This window comes from Typopeltis vanoorti, chromosome 2 (genome assembly GCF_054136105.1).
Source record: "Typopeltis vanoorti isolate ZY-2024b chromosome 2, IOZ_Tvanoo_1.0, whole genome shotgun sequence".
Taxonomy (NCBI): Eukaryota; Metazoa; Arthropoda; class Arachnida; order Uropygi; family Thelyphonidae; genus Typopeltis; species Typopeltis vanoorti.
The window spans coordinates 177,663,697-177,681,162 of NC_143550.1; the positions used below are offsets into that span (position 1 = coordinate 177,663,697).

At 35.9% G+C, this 17,466-nt stretch overlaps 1 protein-coding gene and 1 pseudogene across 1 annotated transcript in view; one reads left to right on the forward strand and one right to left on the reverse strand.

The window, feature by feature from the left end:
* The window catches only part of Rme-8 (receptor mediated endocytosis 8), a 1,025,705-nt gene extending 1,008,996 nt beyond the window's left edge, over nucleotides 1-16,709 (forward strand). The window contains exons 52-53 of the mRNA XM_090414028.1: nucleotides 332-428; nucleotides 15,791-16,709. Coding sequence (XP_090270154.1) covers nucleotides 332-428; nucleotides 15,791-15,873 — 180 coding nt within the window. The 3' untranslated portion in view covers nucleotides 15,874-16,709. The remainder of the gene's footprint in view (nucleotides 1-331; nucleotides 429-15,790) is intronic.
* LOC150109690 (5S ribosomal RNA) lies at nucleotides 9,492-9,610 on the reverse strand (annotated as a pseudogene).
* Nucleotides 16,710-17,466: the final 757 nt, after the last annotated feature.

A 17,466-nucleotide genomic window follows, 5' to 3' on the forward strand; every position in this document is an offset into this window, starting at 1 on the left:
AAAATATTTTAATGAAATGCAAAATTTTTGCAATGACAATCTTAGATATACAAGTGATTCTGACTATGAGATGTTGAATGAGTTTAAGATATGGTCTGATATACTTGGGGCATGATGAGGGTCTTTTGACTCCATGGAGATCTAGTAATTATGTATAGGCTTATGTGCATAGCAAAAAAGTAAATAAAGACATTGAACATATATGCATTGTGATTATAAGATTTTCAGCATTCTAAAAAAATAAAAGATTTTATGATGATATACATTTAAAATGTACTATTCTAATGTATTTGATAAATATATAAAAATAACTTTTATGCTGTTTCTTTAGATTTCTGCCATTTTGAATAAATCTCACGTATGGTCAGAATATAGAGATCAAAAACATGACTTGTTTATAGCAGATACAGCTTTACCTTCCTTAACAGGTATGTATATGTTATCAGTTCTTTTTTTCCTCCTTCAGAGGCTTTTATAGGAGTTCTATGTCTAGGCTTAATGTAATCAAGCATTTTCAACCTAAGTAAGCAGTACATATGGGGGCCCTAAAGCAAACTAGAATTCGGAATGTAATCTCTTATCTTCCTCCCTTCTCATATGTTTACTTTCATATCAAACTCATTAAAGATAACTGATTTTAGTGGGCTATAACTTATATATTGTCTTCAAACATCTTTTGACTAAAAATATGTTTGTCGAAAAGGTTTACGGCTGTGTGTGTGTGGTGGAAGATGAATTTCATCACTCAGCGTGAGACCACTTCCCTGTTTATTGGGCCTGAAGTAGCTTTAAGAACTACTAGTAGTGCAATAACAGTCTGAGAGATTATAGCTGAGGTTAGTGTTGAGATGTACTGGATTGAGGACAATTTCTTTAGATTCTACAATTCTTCTTTCCAGTTCATCATAACATCAAAAGATACTTTCTGATTTGTCCCATATTCTGCTAAGCTAACAATGAAAACTCTATCATTCTTTCATTCAGTCATATGGGAGAAATCAGAAAATATCTTTTGATGCTATAATGAACTGGAAAGAAGAATTGTAGAATATAAATAAATAGCCCTCAATTCAGTACATCTCAACACTAACCTTAGTTATAATCTATCAGACTGCCATTGTGTTGCTATCCAACTTCGGCATTCACGAAACTTTGAAGGCATGCACATGCTCAACAATGATGAGATACACAGAACAGCTTCAAATGTTAATACATTAACACTTTAATGTATAGATTTTCTCTTTCACAATGTTTGTTGGTGGTTCCTTCATCTTATGCACCCGAAGAAGTCTTCTAAGAAGATAAAACTAGTTGTGCAGTTTACTTAATTAAAATAGTGTTTCTATTTTTATCTCTCGGTTCAGTCATTTAATCTATTTTAAAAATATATCTTTCAACTAAGTCAATCAGTTGTATCATATATATATATATATATATATATATATATATATATTTTTTTTTTTTTATGAAGAATTGAATGACTAGAACCGAGATTTAAGTAAAGTTTTAATATAAAAACACGACTAGTTTCGGCCTGTAACAGCCTTCATCGAGTGACATTATAAAAGAAAGAAAAAACACTAAACACTGAGGTTAAAAGACTATGAACAACATAGAGAGTCTCTATACACAATTAGCATGAAAACATTATAGTTGTATTTAAAGCTGTTCTTTCGTTTGTTGCATTGTTGGGAGTACGTGAATGCCAGGACATGATTACAGATGAATGACTATCTGGGAGGTTGTAGCTCAAGTTATTATTTAGATGAACAGGATTGAAGATGATTTCTCTAGATTCCACGATTTTTCTCTCTAGTTCATCATTGCAACGGAAGATGTTAGTAGATTTTTCTCAGCAGACTTTGTGACTTTGGTTTTCATCATTAGGATTAGCCGAGAAAAGGATATGACTTGATAATGCACTGGCTCGCTGTCTCTTGTAAGTCATGTCCCTCATGTGTTCTTCCATACGCAATTCGACAGATTTATCTGTCTGCCCAAAATAAGGAATATCATAATCACACAATATTTTATATACGCCAGGATATTTGAGTTGATGATGACAAGGTTTTGAGTGGCTTATTAAGAAACAGATCTTTGGAAGTGGAGTGAACAAGGTTCTGATATTGTATTTTCTTAGAACTTTTGCTAATTTATGTGAAACTGTACTTATGAAAGTACAAGTCACCATCCTTTATCAAGAACACTACAGAATTTGTTACATACATCAAGGATATTACAGTTAATGAAAATGACATCATGGCTAGCCTGATGTCATCTTCATTAACAAGGACAAGTTATCCAAAAAAATGTTAGCCTTGCTTACACGTTGCATCAGGTCCGGTTACTTCAAATTTCAAGATAATATATACAAACAAAATCATGGACTGGCTATGGGTAATCCTTAACCCCTGTACTCGCAAATATTTACTTAGAGGATTTTGAAACCAAGGCTATCTCTTCCTTTATTTTAATACCTAAAGTTTGGAAACGCTATGTTGATGAATTCTTCATTATTTGGAGCCATGGACACGAATCCCTTATGGTTTTCCTCGAACATCTCAATAGCTGACATCAACGTATTAAGTTTACTGCCGAGCTTGAAATGGATAATTCCTTGCCTTTTCTTGATGTCAAACTGACTAGCTCTTCTGGTAAACTCAAAATATTGATATATAGAAAGCCCACACATACCAACAGATATCTGCATAGTCAGTCCCATCACTTCCCTCCTCATAAGCTTGGAATAATTTCCACCTTGGGACATAGAGCCCGTTCTCTTCTGGATAATCCAAATGAACTTCTTACAGAAATAAACCATCTCAAAACTTCTTTCGAAGTTAATGGATATTCCAAGAGAATCATTGAAAAATTCCTTCTTAATCCTCCTAGACATCACTCAGAAGAAACAAATAGATTCAAAGGCAATATACCTATTCCTTACATAACTACAGTTTCACATAAATTAGCAAACGTTCTGAGAAAATATAATATCAGAACCTTGTTCACTCCACTTCCAAAGATCTGTTTCTTAATAAGCCAGCCAAAACCTTGTCATCATCAACTCAAATATCCTGGTGTATATAAAATATTGTGTGATTGTGATATTCCTTATTTTGGGCAGACAGACAAATCTGTCGAATTGAGTATGGAAGAACACATGAGGCACGTTACTTACAAGAGACAGCGAGCCAGTGCATTATCAAGTCATATCCTTTTCTCAGCTAATCCTAATGATGAAAACCAAAGTCACAAAGTCTGCTGGGAAAAATCTACTATCATCTTCCGTTGCAATGATGAACTAGAGAGAAAAATCGTGGAATCTAGAGAAATCATCTTCAATCCTGTTCATCTAAATAATAACTTGAGCTACAACCTCCCGGATAGTCATTCAGCTGTAATCATGTCCTGGTGTTCACGTGATGCTACAAGCATGCACTCTCCCAACAATGCAACAAACGAATGAACAGCTTTAAATACAACTACAATGTTTTCATGCTAATTATGCATAGAGACTCTCTATGTTGTTCATAGTCTTTTAACCTTCAGTGTTTAGTGTTTTTTTCTTTTTTTCTTTCTTTTATAATGTCACCTGATGAAGGCAGTTACGGTCCGAAATTAGTCGTGTTTTTATATTAAAACCTTTTTACTTAGATCTCGGTTCTAGTCATTGAATTCTTCATAAAAATATGTATGATAACAGAGTTAATGATCATTCTTTTATATATATGTATGATACAGCTTTACCTTTGGGCATGATGAGGGTCTTTTGACTCCACGGAGGTCTAGTAATTATGTATAGGCTTATGTGCATAGCAAAAAAGTAAATAAAGACATTGAACAGTGCTATAACTTATATATTGTCTTCAACCTTATATATTTTGTCGAAAAGGTTTACGGTTATATGTATGTGTATATATGTATATATATATATGTATATTATTGTTCATAATTTACTCGGTAGATAATGTTATAAAAATGAATTTGAATGACTATATACCGAGAATGAAAAGTTTAATGTTAAGATAAGACTAGTTTCGTTGAATAAATCAACTTCTTCAGGTATCACAGGCAAAGAATTAAATAAAAAATGACAGAGACAAGATAAATTGCATTAACAGATCTATTATAAAACACAAAAGTACTTTTTGTGTTTTATAATAGATCTGTTAATGTATATAATAACAGATCTATTATAAAACAAAAGTACTTTTTGTGTTTTATATAGATCTGTTAATGTAATTTATCGTGTCTCTGTTATTTTTTATTTAATTCTTTGCCTGTGATACCTGAAGAAGTTGATTTATTCAACGAAACTAGTCTTATCTTAACATTAAACTTTTCACTCTCCATATAGTCATTCAAATTCCTTTATATATATATATATATATATATATATATGGCTGAAGATGAATTTCATCGCTCAACGTGAGACCACTTCTCTGTTTATTGGAGGCCTGAAGTAGTTTGAAGAACTACGACAGTGCAATAACAATCTGAGAGATTATAGCCGAGGTTAGTGTTGAGATGTACTGGATTGAGGACAATTTCTCAATCTATTTAACAATCAATCTAATTAACCTATCTAAACACGTTTTAAGTAAACCTGAGATCTCTATCCTCAAAAAAGGATTCAATTTTGCTTTAAAACCCACTGTCATTCCTAAAATAGAGTTCATCTGCAACTTAGAAAAAGCCTTCTCATTACTACCAGTTCCAATACTAATGACTTACGATTAAAAAGTAGCATAATGCTTTCAGCTCAGTCAAGATCTCCTAACACCAACTAACCAAATGGAAAGAAGAACGCTTCTCAAATTAAGGAATAATAAAGATATCATCATACTCAAAGCCGATAAAGGTAATAATACAGTTATTTTAATTACTTCAGATTATGAAGAAAAAATTAAAAATCTATTATCTGACAGGTCTGTATATGAAGTTCTTAGTAGAGATCCTACCATTAAAAACCATAATGACACCAATGAATTATTATGTGGAATGAATAACTGGCCTATAGAAATTATAAAAAAACTAAAATCTATGCACCCACTTACTCCTAGATTGTATGGCCTTCCAAAAATTCATAAAGAAGGTATACCATTACGCCCAATAGTTGATGGAATCTATTCTCCCACTTACCAACTGTCAAAGTATCTTGCGAAGATTTTACAACAACACATTCACGTCTCTGATACTTATATTAAAAACTCAAAACATTTTATAGATAAAATAAAAAACGTCCCTATTTTTGAAGAGGATATACTAGCAAGCCTGGACATCACATCTCTGTTTACTAACATTCCAGTGTTTGAAGTCATCAACATCTTTTTTTTTATTATTATTATTATTGTTCCGGGAAACTCCAAGGAGTCGAAAGACTCATCGAGGGAGGCCCTAACATCATGTCTGGAACAACTATTCAACATTCACACAGTATCTATCATATCTTGCCTTGAACTCATTCATGGTCGTAGCACCCACAACAGACTCTGGAAGCTTATTCCACTCATTCACCACTCTCCAAGTAAAAAACCTAGCTCTAACACCCTTGTCAACCACGCTCTTGCCCAGCTTCCATGCATGGCCCCTAGTCCTCCCACCACTAGTCATATTTTCAAAAATATCTTCTGGATCAATCTTATAAAAACCCTTCAGTAATTTGAATGTCTCAATCATATAACCCCTCCTTCGCCTATCGTCCAATTTCTGCAACCCACAAATCCTCAACCTATTCTCATAAGGTTCATTACACAGACCTGCTATCATCTTGGTCACTCGTCTCTGGACTCTCTCCACTTCCTCCCCATCAGGAAGAAACCCTGGTGCCCATAACTGGGCACAGAAGTCCAGATGGGGTCTTATCAAGGCTCGATACAGAGGAACAACAACTTGCTTCTCTCTGCATGTTAAAGTATTTTTCATAAGCCAAGTGATTTGGTGAGCTGTTTTAGTTACTTCTGCAATGTGCCCCCTAAATTTCAACTCCCTATCCACCATCACTCCCAAATCCCTGGCCTCATCAATCTCCTGGAGTACGGTTCTACCTATGTGATATACTGCTGCTATTCTTTTCACCCCAAAATGCATAACCTTACACTTTGCCACATTAAACTGACATCCATTTTTCCTAGCCCAGTCCTCCAAACTATCCAAATCATCCTGTAAAATTTTGACATCCTGTGCACTCACAACTGCTCTACCAAACTTTGCATCATCAGCAAACAAGTGAACACTTCCTCTCAAATCCTTTCCAATATCATTGATAAACAAATTGAAAAGCAGTGGTCCAAGAACAGAGCCCTGCGACACTCCACTAGCCACAAGACTTCTTTTTGACTCCACTCCTGAATAAACCACTCTCTGGTATCTCTCCTTCAACCACCCTCCTATACACCTTACCAACCCTATATCTATCCCCATCTGCTCCAGTTTATTGATTAGGGTTCCATGTGGTATCCTGTCAAAGGCCTTGGCAAGGTCCAGTAGTATCACTGTAAACCCATTACCCCCTATCCAGTTCAGCTGTCACTGTGTTATAAAACGTGAGCAAGTTATTGAGGCATGATCTACCCTTCACAAAACCATGTTGTCCCCCATACAATATCCCATTTTCATCTATCCAGTCCTGCATTCTTTTCTTGACTAATTTCTCTAAGACCTTGACAATGATTCCTGATATGCTAATCGGTCGGCAATTTACAACAGCGGTCTTGGAACCACCTTTATGCAGTGGAACTATTTTCCCCTCCTTCCACCCGCTCGGGACTAACCCAGACCCGAGACTCAAATTAAACAAAATGGTCAATGGTACTGACAATTCATTAGCTGCTTCTCGTACTACACGAGCTGGTATACCATCCACCCCACAGATGTATTGACATTGAGGTTTTGCAATAGACTACTCACCTCCACTTCATTAACCACAATTCCCGTATAATCTACTGGTTTATTCGTTTCTGCAATGTCACCACCTGGATGATATATTCTTGCAAAGTGCTCACTCAGTAACTCAGCTATCTCAACTGATTCAGTTACCTCCCTACCATCGGCATTCTTTAAAATCATTCTGCCATGTACATTTTTCCTTTTACTTGCTACATATCTAAAAAACTGTTTAGGATTCTCTTTAGCCTGCATGGCCAATGTTCTTTCGTAATCCTTTTTTGCTTTTCTTACCACACTCGTCACCCTTCTGGCCTGCGCTTTATACCGTTCATGTGCCTGCCGGTCACCTTTCTCCTTAAATTCCCTCCATAGTTGTTTCTTTTTTTGCAGCTCAAGCTTAATGGTGTTATTCATCCATTTAACCCCTACTTGATTTATTATTCGGACTCTAGGTATACAGTCAGCCATTGCTTCATGCAAGCACTTCTTAACCACCTCCCATGCACTATCAACTTCTAGTCCTTGCAGTTGTACATGCCATGGCACTGAGCCAATCAAACTTCTATGCTTGTCATACTTTCCAGCCCGATAATTCCACATGTACCCTATCTTAATTGAAAATTCTACACCTTTAGCCACCTCCCAAGTCAAGACCCTATGATTACTCTCACCGATTGGTGGCAATGTGGTCATATTTGTTACAGCCAAATCCTCAGATGTAATTACTAGGTCAAGCACTCTCTGACCCCTAGTATTTTCCATTACATGCTGTCGCAGATAGTTATCCCTTAATAACCGCATAAAATCCAATTCCTTCCTCCTGTGTGTCCTCTCCTCACTCCAATCAATGCGACCATAGTTGAAATCTCCCATAATAATCACCCTCCTTCCACTCATTTCTTCTATTTGCTTGTGCATACTGTCACCACCATCTTTTCCATCACCTGGTCTATAGCAGCACCCAATTGTATATTTAGTTCTGCTAGCCACAATCTCACACCAAATGGCCTCAAATGTGCTCTTTTCTCTATCCTGCAATTCAACTTCTATTCTCCTTGGCTGTAGCTCATCAGCTATCATCAACAATACTCCTCCCCCCATTTTATTCTCTCTGTCATTCCTGAACACACTATACCCATCACATTCAATCCCACTAGCTATATCATCTACAGTCAGCCATGTTTCACTAATACCAATAACCTGTGGTCTGGAAGTGCCAACCATGGCCAAAAACTCTTCCTTCTTGTTCCTAATACTCCTAGTATTAGTGTACATGAATTTAAGACCCCCATTAGCCCCAACCCTACCTTGATGCCTTATATTAACTATCCCACTCTGGTTTGTTGTCCTTATTTGCTCTAGCATATTATGTTCATTCTTACATTCAACTGCCTCCCTAAGGACTGTATATCTACTCCCCCTCCCGCTTAACGAATCTAGTTTCCCTGAATTTGCACATCCACTACATTCAGCAACACTTTCTCAAGTCCTCTTACACCATAACCATTCAAATGCAAGCCATCCATCCTATATAGATCCTTTCGCACATCAAACTCACTCCACACGTCCACAAATTCCACACCACTCGTCATACATAACCCACGCATAAAGTCATTCGCAATTATGGCCCTCCTTTTAAACATTTCACTGTCATACCGTGGCAAAAGACTAATCATTCTAACTCTCTCACTCTTTTCTTTTGCTACCTCAAACAATTCATTCAGGTCTTCTATCATTTCCATTTTATCTCCTTTCAAATCATTCGTACCTGCCACAACAATCATTTCTTTCACCCTTTCCTTTTGCTCTCTAATAGACTCAGTTATATCCTTTATGGTCGCTCCAGGTTGGTACGATTTTGTCAAATCCTCTACTAACACACCTTGTACTAACGAGTCTCCATACAGCACTCTATCCTTCATTTTGTTCATGTTCACATTCATACGCTTTTCCTGTCATACCTTTTATTATTGGTTGGTTCATTCAGTCTACTTTTGTTCATGCACTCTAGCTGCTGTTTTGCCCTTTCTATCGCACCATTCAACAACGCGATCTCATTCAATGCATCTATCTCATCTTTTTTATTCTCTGAGAAACCATTAATACTATCATTCACACTTTCTACATTCACACTCTCATAATTCTCATGTACAACCTTGCCGTTTCTTGTCATATCGCTATTTTCTTCATTCTGAAGGTTGACAAAAATATCACACTCACGATCCGAAATACACTTCAATTCCTCATTCTGCCTACATTTTCTACACACATTCAATCCTTTATTATCATCTATCCACACTCTGAATGCACTCCGTAAAGCGTACATTTCACAGCTAGTACACTGACTCATTTCTTTTATACTACTGTTCTTTGATAACGATGGCGAACCATCATTACTGGCCGCCATTTGCCTTCGTACAGGTGCCATAATTATTGCAACGTGTTTTATCAAATAATAAATTATACACACCAAAAACACACAAACAGACGCACTAAAATATGCAAGGCAAACAAACTACGCAATATTAACTAATTTTATCAACGATAACTGAAAATAATACTTATCTTATCAGGAGCTTGCATGAACACTACCAAATAATTAATGCCAGCAGCACCCAGGTTTCCAAGATGGGCACCCTACCAAGCACTCACCGGGCTCAGGTTTGCTTAACTTCAGTGAACAAACGAGAACTGGTGCTTTCAAACCGATGTGGCCGCTGACTAAAATCTTAGACAACTTATTCCCAAAAAACATCACTACTTTGTTCAATCACTGTTTAACTTCTAACTATTTTATTTGGAAAAAAACGATCTACAAACAACTCACTGGATTAGCTATGGGCAGCCCCCTATCACCTGCTTGTGCTGACTTATTCATGGAAGATCTAGAGAAAAAAATCTTAACCCAGATCTTTCCAAAACCGAAAATTTGGTACAGATATGTAGATGACATCTTTATCATTTGGGATCATACGAAAGAAGAACTAATGAATTACATCAACCAAATCAATAGTTTCCACAATACCATCAAATTCACATTAGAAATGGAAAAAGATAAAAAACTGCCATTCCTTGACATTTTAATAAAGATACAATCCAATAATAGTATCAACCTATCTGTATACCGAAAACCTACAAATACTGGACGTTACCTCCATTTCAACTCAGCTCATCACATAGCCCAGAAACTTAGCATTATCCATAGTCTCAAGAAAAGAGCTATACAGTATACGACAGACAAGGATGACCTACTAACGGAATTAACCACAATATCCAGAGAACTTTCTTTAAATGGTTACCCAAAAAGACTCTATAACAAGATTCTCTTTACTGATATATCACATCAACAACGTGATGACGTCCAATACATCAGTACAATTACAATTCCTTTTGTCAGCAACCTTTCCAAAAAATTAGCTAACCTTTTAAAACTACATAAGATCAGAGTGGCATTCAAACCAATCAACACTATTCGGAAATTTTTAAGATCACCGAAAGATCCTCACCCATTCTACAAGTACTCTGGAGTATATAATATACCTTGCTCATGTGGTATTAGTTACGTAGGTCAGACCTCTAGAAGCTTTGAAACGAGAAAGAAAGAACACATAGGATATGTCAGAAATAACAGACAAGACATTTCAGGCCTTTCATGCCACTTTGCCTCTACTAACCATCATATTGAGTGGGATAAGAGCCTTATGCCATACATAGAAGATAACTACCATTCAAGAACCTTTAAAGAAGCAGCTACAGTCGCCTGTAAAACTGAAAACCTAAACAAGAATCAAGGTCTAATTTTACCAGAAATTTGGAAAACTTTTATCAGATCATTAAACATCAAAGAAATGAACTTTCATAACAATTACGTAATGAGCCATAACGAATAAATCACGTTAACAAGACATGCACATTGTCACGCACAATACCAATTTTTTGTATGAATTAGAATTATCAGTTATAACCTAGTCTGTAACCTTCATTTTAGCTTATTAGTTTGTATTCCCTGAGGATGCCAATAGAAAAAGATTGGCAAAACATGTAGGAGGATAAAATAAAGCTACTTGACAAAGATTATAAAAAAAGTGTAATAGTCTTATGAATAATTGTCAAGAAAAAATTCAACACAATTTCTCAGTCTGTTTATGTTATCAGTAAGGCTTCTGGTTAACAGTAAACTATTAGTAGTTAAGTTTTTGGGGAGTCAAAAGTTATATGCAGATTTTCGATCGGGTGGTCAGCACCCTAACCCCCCACGTTGTTGAAGGATCAACTGTATTTATTTATTTGGATGGAGTTTTCCCCCCTTTCTCCCTGTCCCTTTTGCAGAGGGCGGTTCGAGCCCTTCTAATGAAGGCTTCATCTATGCCAACTGAGCTACAGAGGCTCTTGGAAGAGATGAGATTCTATCTCTGTAAATGTACAATCTAAGATTTTGTTCTGAGTAAAAAAATATATATGTACAATTGTACTACAAATTGAGAGACTGAGGATCTGGATAATTAAATGTCCTCCAGAGGGTGACAATTACCTTGGAAGCATTAATGTGATGTCAGAGAAATTAATAAGTTTTCATATAAATTAAGAGTATCTCTTCTAAATTTACAAAGAGCTTTGTTGGTTAGATCATAATTATGTAGAAACTTGATGTTTTGTGGTTTTTGTTGTTAGAGTATAGTATATCTTGTCAGCGTTACAATAATTATGGCTGCTGTAAGTCTGTTTGCTGATATGTTATAATTCAACCAGCCACAATTCAAGGACTATATTTTATACTGCATGCTACAAGATTTTGTGGAATGTGGTACTTTCAGCATGTTTGCATTCCAGCAGTTAGAAATATGGCAGGTAAAAAATTGGCAACATTGTGGAAATGGGAAGAGCTTGACAACAGTGATATCAGCATTAATATAAGTGGCTGCAGTAACAGTGTGTCAGAAAGAATACTGGCAGAGAGAGAGAGAGATGATTACTGTGATAGAGGGTGAGGAAGATGAGTGTCATGTGGAAATGAATATTGCATAAGGGAATTTAGAGAATGGTAATGATTAGATAGGTGAATGTTGAATGGGAGTATGTTGTAAATTAAAGATGCCAAGAAATTATATCTTTGGTTTCATCCTTTATCCAAGCTTAAGCAAAGTTTGCACATGAAGTAACTTCATGATAGGGTAGCTCGTATATTGAGGCTAATGGCTTCACATCAATTGCCTTAGTATCCCATAATGCAAGAAGGGCCACATTGGCCCTTCCCATAATGCTAAGACCCAGAAGTGATACAAAGGTTGAAGCAATGCAGAAGTTATATTTCCATATATTTCTTTGCTGAGGGAATCACCACTTCTAGTTTCCTGGGAGCAAAAATTAAAAATATGACAAACATAATTGAAAACCAAAAACGAAAAGTAAAAGAAATGGTAGTTCTGGTAGGTACTAATAATTTAAGTGGTGACAAATATAGTATGAGAGAAGATATGAAAGGTCTGTTAGAAGAAGCGAGAAAAAATGTGAGAGAGTAAAAATTATAGGATTAGTACCCAAATAAGGAGGAGGGTGATGGTAGCAAATGATTTCACGCATGGGCTGTGTAGAAGATATGGATGCGAGTTTTTAGACATGTTTGATGGCAGAAAAGACTTGTATAAGAATGATGGCTTGCACTTGAATTCATTTGGCATCAGAAGCATGGAAAAATTACTTCTTGGTATGAGACCTAATATAGAGAGTCAGGGAAACTAGATCATCAAGGGAGAAATTGGAAAAATGTGTGAGAAAATTCAGCTGTGGTATGCAAATGTGATAAAGATATTGTTAGATCGTATATCATGGTTTGGGACGTTACTACTTTCCTTGTGATCAGGGATTGTAAGATTTTCCCTGGGTAACAAACCCTAACAAATTTATATTTAAACTGTGCTAGTTAGAGTTATTATACCTTAGATATTTTTGGGCCCTCTCATAAAATGTTGCAGTCGTGCCCCCCTTCTCTTTCCTATTGTAATATCTTTCTTTCCCCTTTATCACGGTTCGTAGTTTAGTGAGTGGCAAATGTCGGTCTCAAACACAAATTCAACACCAGGATTTCAAATGATAAAACATAAAGTTTATTTTATACTAACAGGATACATTAAACATGAAATAATCAACTCGTCAGTTATCTTAATTAGATCAAACCACCTCTAAATAATATCACATGAAAATCTCATTAATTGACACATTTATCATCCCCAAAGAAAAGCATCCACTTAGGCAATTGATACAACTTTATCTAGACAAGAATCTCTGGGAAACGAGTTAAGGTAACATTTACATACTAGATTTAGCAAGAATCACTTGACATGGCTCTTCAGACTACCAGTCCAGTGTCCTTAAACTTACTCCTACAAATAAATTAGTTTTAGTTTTCTTTTCTGCAACACAGCTTAACGTGTTTTCCTTCAGCACTCTCACTTAACTTTAGAAAGGACAAAATTGCCTTACCGTTTCTGGCTACTCACTATTTCACTGATTCACCACGTGTGAGTCATGTGTGCATCCTGGTTGGATCCTTGTTTACACTGCAGATTTTGTCTTCCGATCTCATGGATTCACACGCACTGATATTTCGGCATCGTTGGGAACATCTGAGGTGCTTGTCTGGGATTTTTCTGCATCCTTCAAGGGGAAAACATCACGGTTCGGGTTTCATTTAGACCCGAGCATTTCCCTTCTGGTCAGAGATTATCCTCACGTCCTGTCTCATTTCCTTTCACCCACTTGCCCACTTCGTGTCTCTCACTCTCTGTCCCCACTTTTCATTCCTCCTTTTTTTGATCATCCACCCCTTTTCTTCCAAGGAGTTTACATCATCATCATCAAATTCCTGTCATGTACTCTCAAGGGGTGTACAGGATATATTAGTACTACATGAAAAAAATTACATCATTACTAACTTCCTATCTACAATTTTCCTCCAAATCAGTCTGTTACTTGTCAAGACTCCAACATTATCAGATCTTATATTTCTGTCGTCTAAGGCACTTTTACCATATCAATTCACCTATATCTTGGTCTTCCTCTGGGTCGTTTTCCTGCCAACCTGGCAGAGAATACTTGTTTTGCTAATCTTTCTTCGCCCATTCTGTTTAAATGACCATACCACCTGAGATTAGCTCTGCTAACGCATTCCTGAATGTTGACAATGTCAAGTTCTTTCCTAATATCCTTGTTTTTAATATGATATTGCCATTGATGCCATCTGCTCACGCCTATAATCTTTCTCAGACTCTCATATCTGCGGTCTCTAGTCTTTGGTCAAGTGTTTTACTTCTGACCCAGCTCTCAGATCCATAAGTTAAAACTGGTTTGAACACTGTCTTGTATATAGCTAATTTAGTGTTCCGACTAATTTCTCTCTTATTCCATATGAATTTATTCAATTGACTTCCTACCATACCAGCTTTGCTGATTCTGTTGTCCATTTCTATATTTAATTTCCATACCTCTTCTCTCCATGTGAATTTGTGCACATTTTTATGTCAGAACATGGTGTTAGTAATAACCAGTCCATGTCCTGAGCAGAAATCCAACAGGTATTTGCCATTATTATTAGCTTTCCTCTTTTCTCCAAATTTTCCAAAATATTTTTGTATGTATCACAATCATTTCCTACTTTGCTATTTAGATCCCCAACAAGGACCAACTTTTCCTTTTTCATTGTGTCAGTTGCTTTTTCTAAAGCCTCAAAATATTCCTCCACTTCTACCTTAGTAGAACCTTCTGTGGGACCATAGGCACAAATAAATCTCATTGTCCAGTTTCCCATTCTCATATTTGCCCACATTACTCTACTTGAGACTGACTGCCATTCAAGAAGATTAGCCTCGTATTTTGTGTTGAATACTATGGCTACTCCTTCTTTTCCTTGATTGTCATTTCCTGAATATAACATTTTGTATTTATTGTTCAGAAAGATCCTGCCAATTTTTGTGTTTTTTGTTTCAGTCACCCCTATTATGATGATCTGGTATTTATCTAATTCCTCAGCTAGCTCCATTTCTTTGCCATTCAGGCTTCTTATGTTGATAGTACCGATCATTAACTCTCGTGATGTTGATTTGTGGTTTGTTTTCAGATTTGTTCCAGTAGCTGACTTTTCGCTGTTCGCCCTGGTTCCCTGGCGAAAACAACGGGGGCCTTGTTTAACTGGGCGACACCCCAGCCGGCATGAAATTTTGTCATGTCGTACCATCATTTTTTATTTTGGTTTAACCAACAAGAATACAATTTGGTTGGCTAAATCCCAAATTGCCAGCCCATCCTTGTTCATTCAGTATCCAAGTAGATACCCAACAGGGTGCACCACGAGAAGGTAAGGATTGGACATTAGGTCAAAAGCCCTGGTCGGTTCTCCGTATTCCTTTAAAGGCTAAGGCTATGTGGAGGTCTCCTCTCAGTTATACAGCTTTGACCCTTAAGCTTACATTTACGGTCGCATCAAAATGCTTCATTGCGAACGCATGAGAGAGAGAGCTCCTCTCAGAGAATTAGCTAATCCTTGCCTGTAAGGATCCAATATGGGCTTGTCAAGGTCATGTCCTCAAGGCCCTAAGTCATCACGTTTTTCTTTGTTTGCCGTAGTTTACACACACTATTCCTTTGTTTCTATTTCAATTTATGCACATTATTTTCCTTCATTAAATTACACAAACATGGTTATGTTTATGGTGAAGGAGTGGAAAAATATGTAATGAGCTAATAGCTACCTTGTATGAAATTTATATCACACTGGTTTAGCTATGGCTACTTTTTTTTTTAATTACCTTTCTGTATGCATAGTGAATTTTATATTACCATCTAACATTCATATAAAATTAATGCTTTGCAAATTCTCTTTTATGAAATATTAATTCATTTTTTCTAGGTACACCCGGTGTAGCAGGCTACCTCACTCAAGGCACAACCAAAATAATGCCATCTTCTCCCCCTCCTTTAGAAGATGGTTGAGACCTGTGTTTTCTATTATTTTTCTGTTATTTCATATTATCCAGGCCTGTGAAGATTTGGGCAGCCAGTAATGCTATTTCTGATGCAATATATGTATATTTATATATATATATAAAGTAAATAAAGGATGCAGAAAGATGAGGGAAGAAGAGGGGGGGGTGAGAGTGAGTGAGGGAGGGGAGGAGAAATTATTCCTAATGACCAATGAGATGCAAAAAAAAAAAGGGTGGGGAGGCAGAATGAACTGAATACAAGATGATTTCCACGACAATCATTCATCTGTTATTATTTTTTATTATTATTAAAGCTGAAAAAAAGTGTTGAAAATAATTGGCTCTGATGTTTTAATTTCCCTGAACATAAAGAAAAAACCAAACTGTTATTTTAAATTTTTTTTAATTGTAATTTTTGTTCTTGTGTAGATTTTGTATTTTTAAGTTGCTTGTGATTGCCCAAGATTCCATCCATATTAAGATAAACTTAAAATTTAATGCCAGAAGCATTATGCTGTGGTTATAAAATTTTAAAAAAATTATAAAATTGATTTAGTTTTTTATAAATAAATACTGACACAGCATAACTTCTGGTTCCCTTGACTTAAATAAAGAGAATATAGTATTACTTGCCAAAGGCATGCGAATATTTTTCAGTAATTCCAGATTAAAGGAAAATGTCATCAGGCTGGCAGCCAAACTAATTACTATTGGTTGGACTGTATATGCATTATTCTGCCAGTGTGCATTTGCCATTTTTTCAAGAAGGTGCTGAAAAGTTATATAAAATAACAATTTGTACATAAAAAGAAAAACAAGTAAAATGTATTTTGTTGAACTGTATATTTGTGTAGTTACTGAAGTGAATATCATTACATTTTAGAATACAACAGAAATTATTCACTGTACAGCAATCCCTCAATTAGTGCACCTAATGTTTTCTTTAAAATAGGCGCATCAATCAAAAATGCACTAATCGAATATAATAACCTATGGGAAAAAGTATAATTCGTTCCTCAAATTTCTTTTTTGACCCTTAATTTTTTTAAAAAAGAATTAGTGTATGTCTCAGGGCCAAATTAAAGGTAAACCATGAAGCTGAAAGACAATGAAACAAATTCAGAATATAAATTTATTATTCTACTTCTTAACAAAGAATTGGGCTAATGCAGTTTAGCAGACATTCTGTTTATTTTTTTCATACAACTGATGGTATGGCCCTATTGCCTCTTCTTCTACTTCTGCAAATTTTATTGCTTCTCTCATCATCAAGGTCAGCCCTCTAAGTATTGCTGCTTAAAAACTTCGATTGAAAAATATTTTTAATTGTTTCTGTGGCTTGTTAAATCTCTTTGGGCTTGTCAGTGATTAAATTTTCTGCATATTCTTCAGGATCTTCCCACTGTGCATCTAAATTTAGCAGGTTGGAATCACTCAGTTTCTCAGAATGAGATTTAATTAAATTAGATTCATTTGAAAAGCCTCTAAAATCATTTGCACAATGTGGAAAAATGTGCTTTCAAACAGCTCCATATTGCTAGCACTAATTTCATTCGACTTTGCAACTTTATAACCAGGCTGAGATTTGTCTGATTTGGCC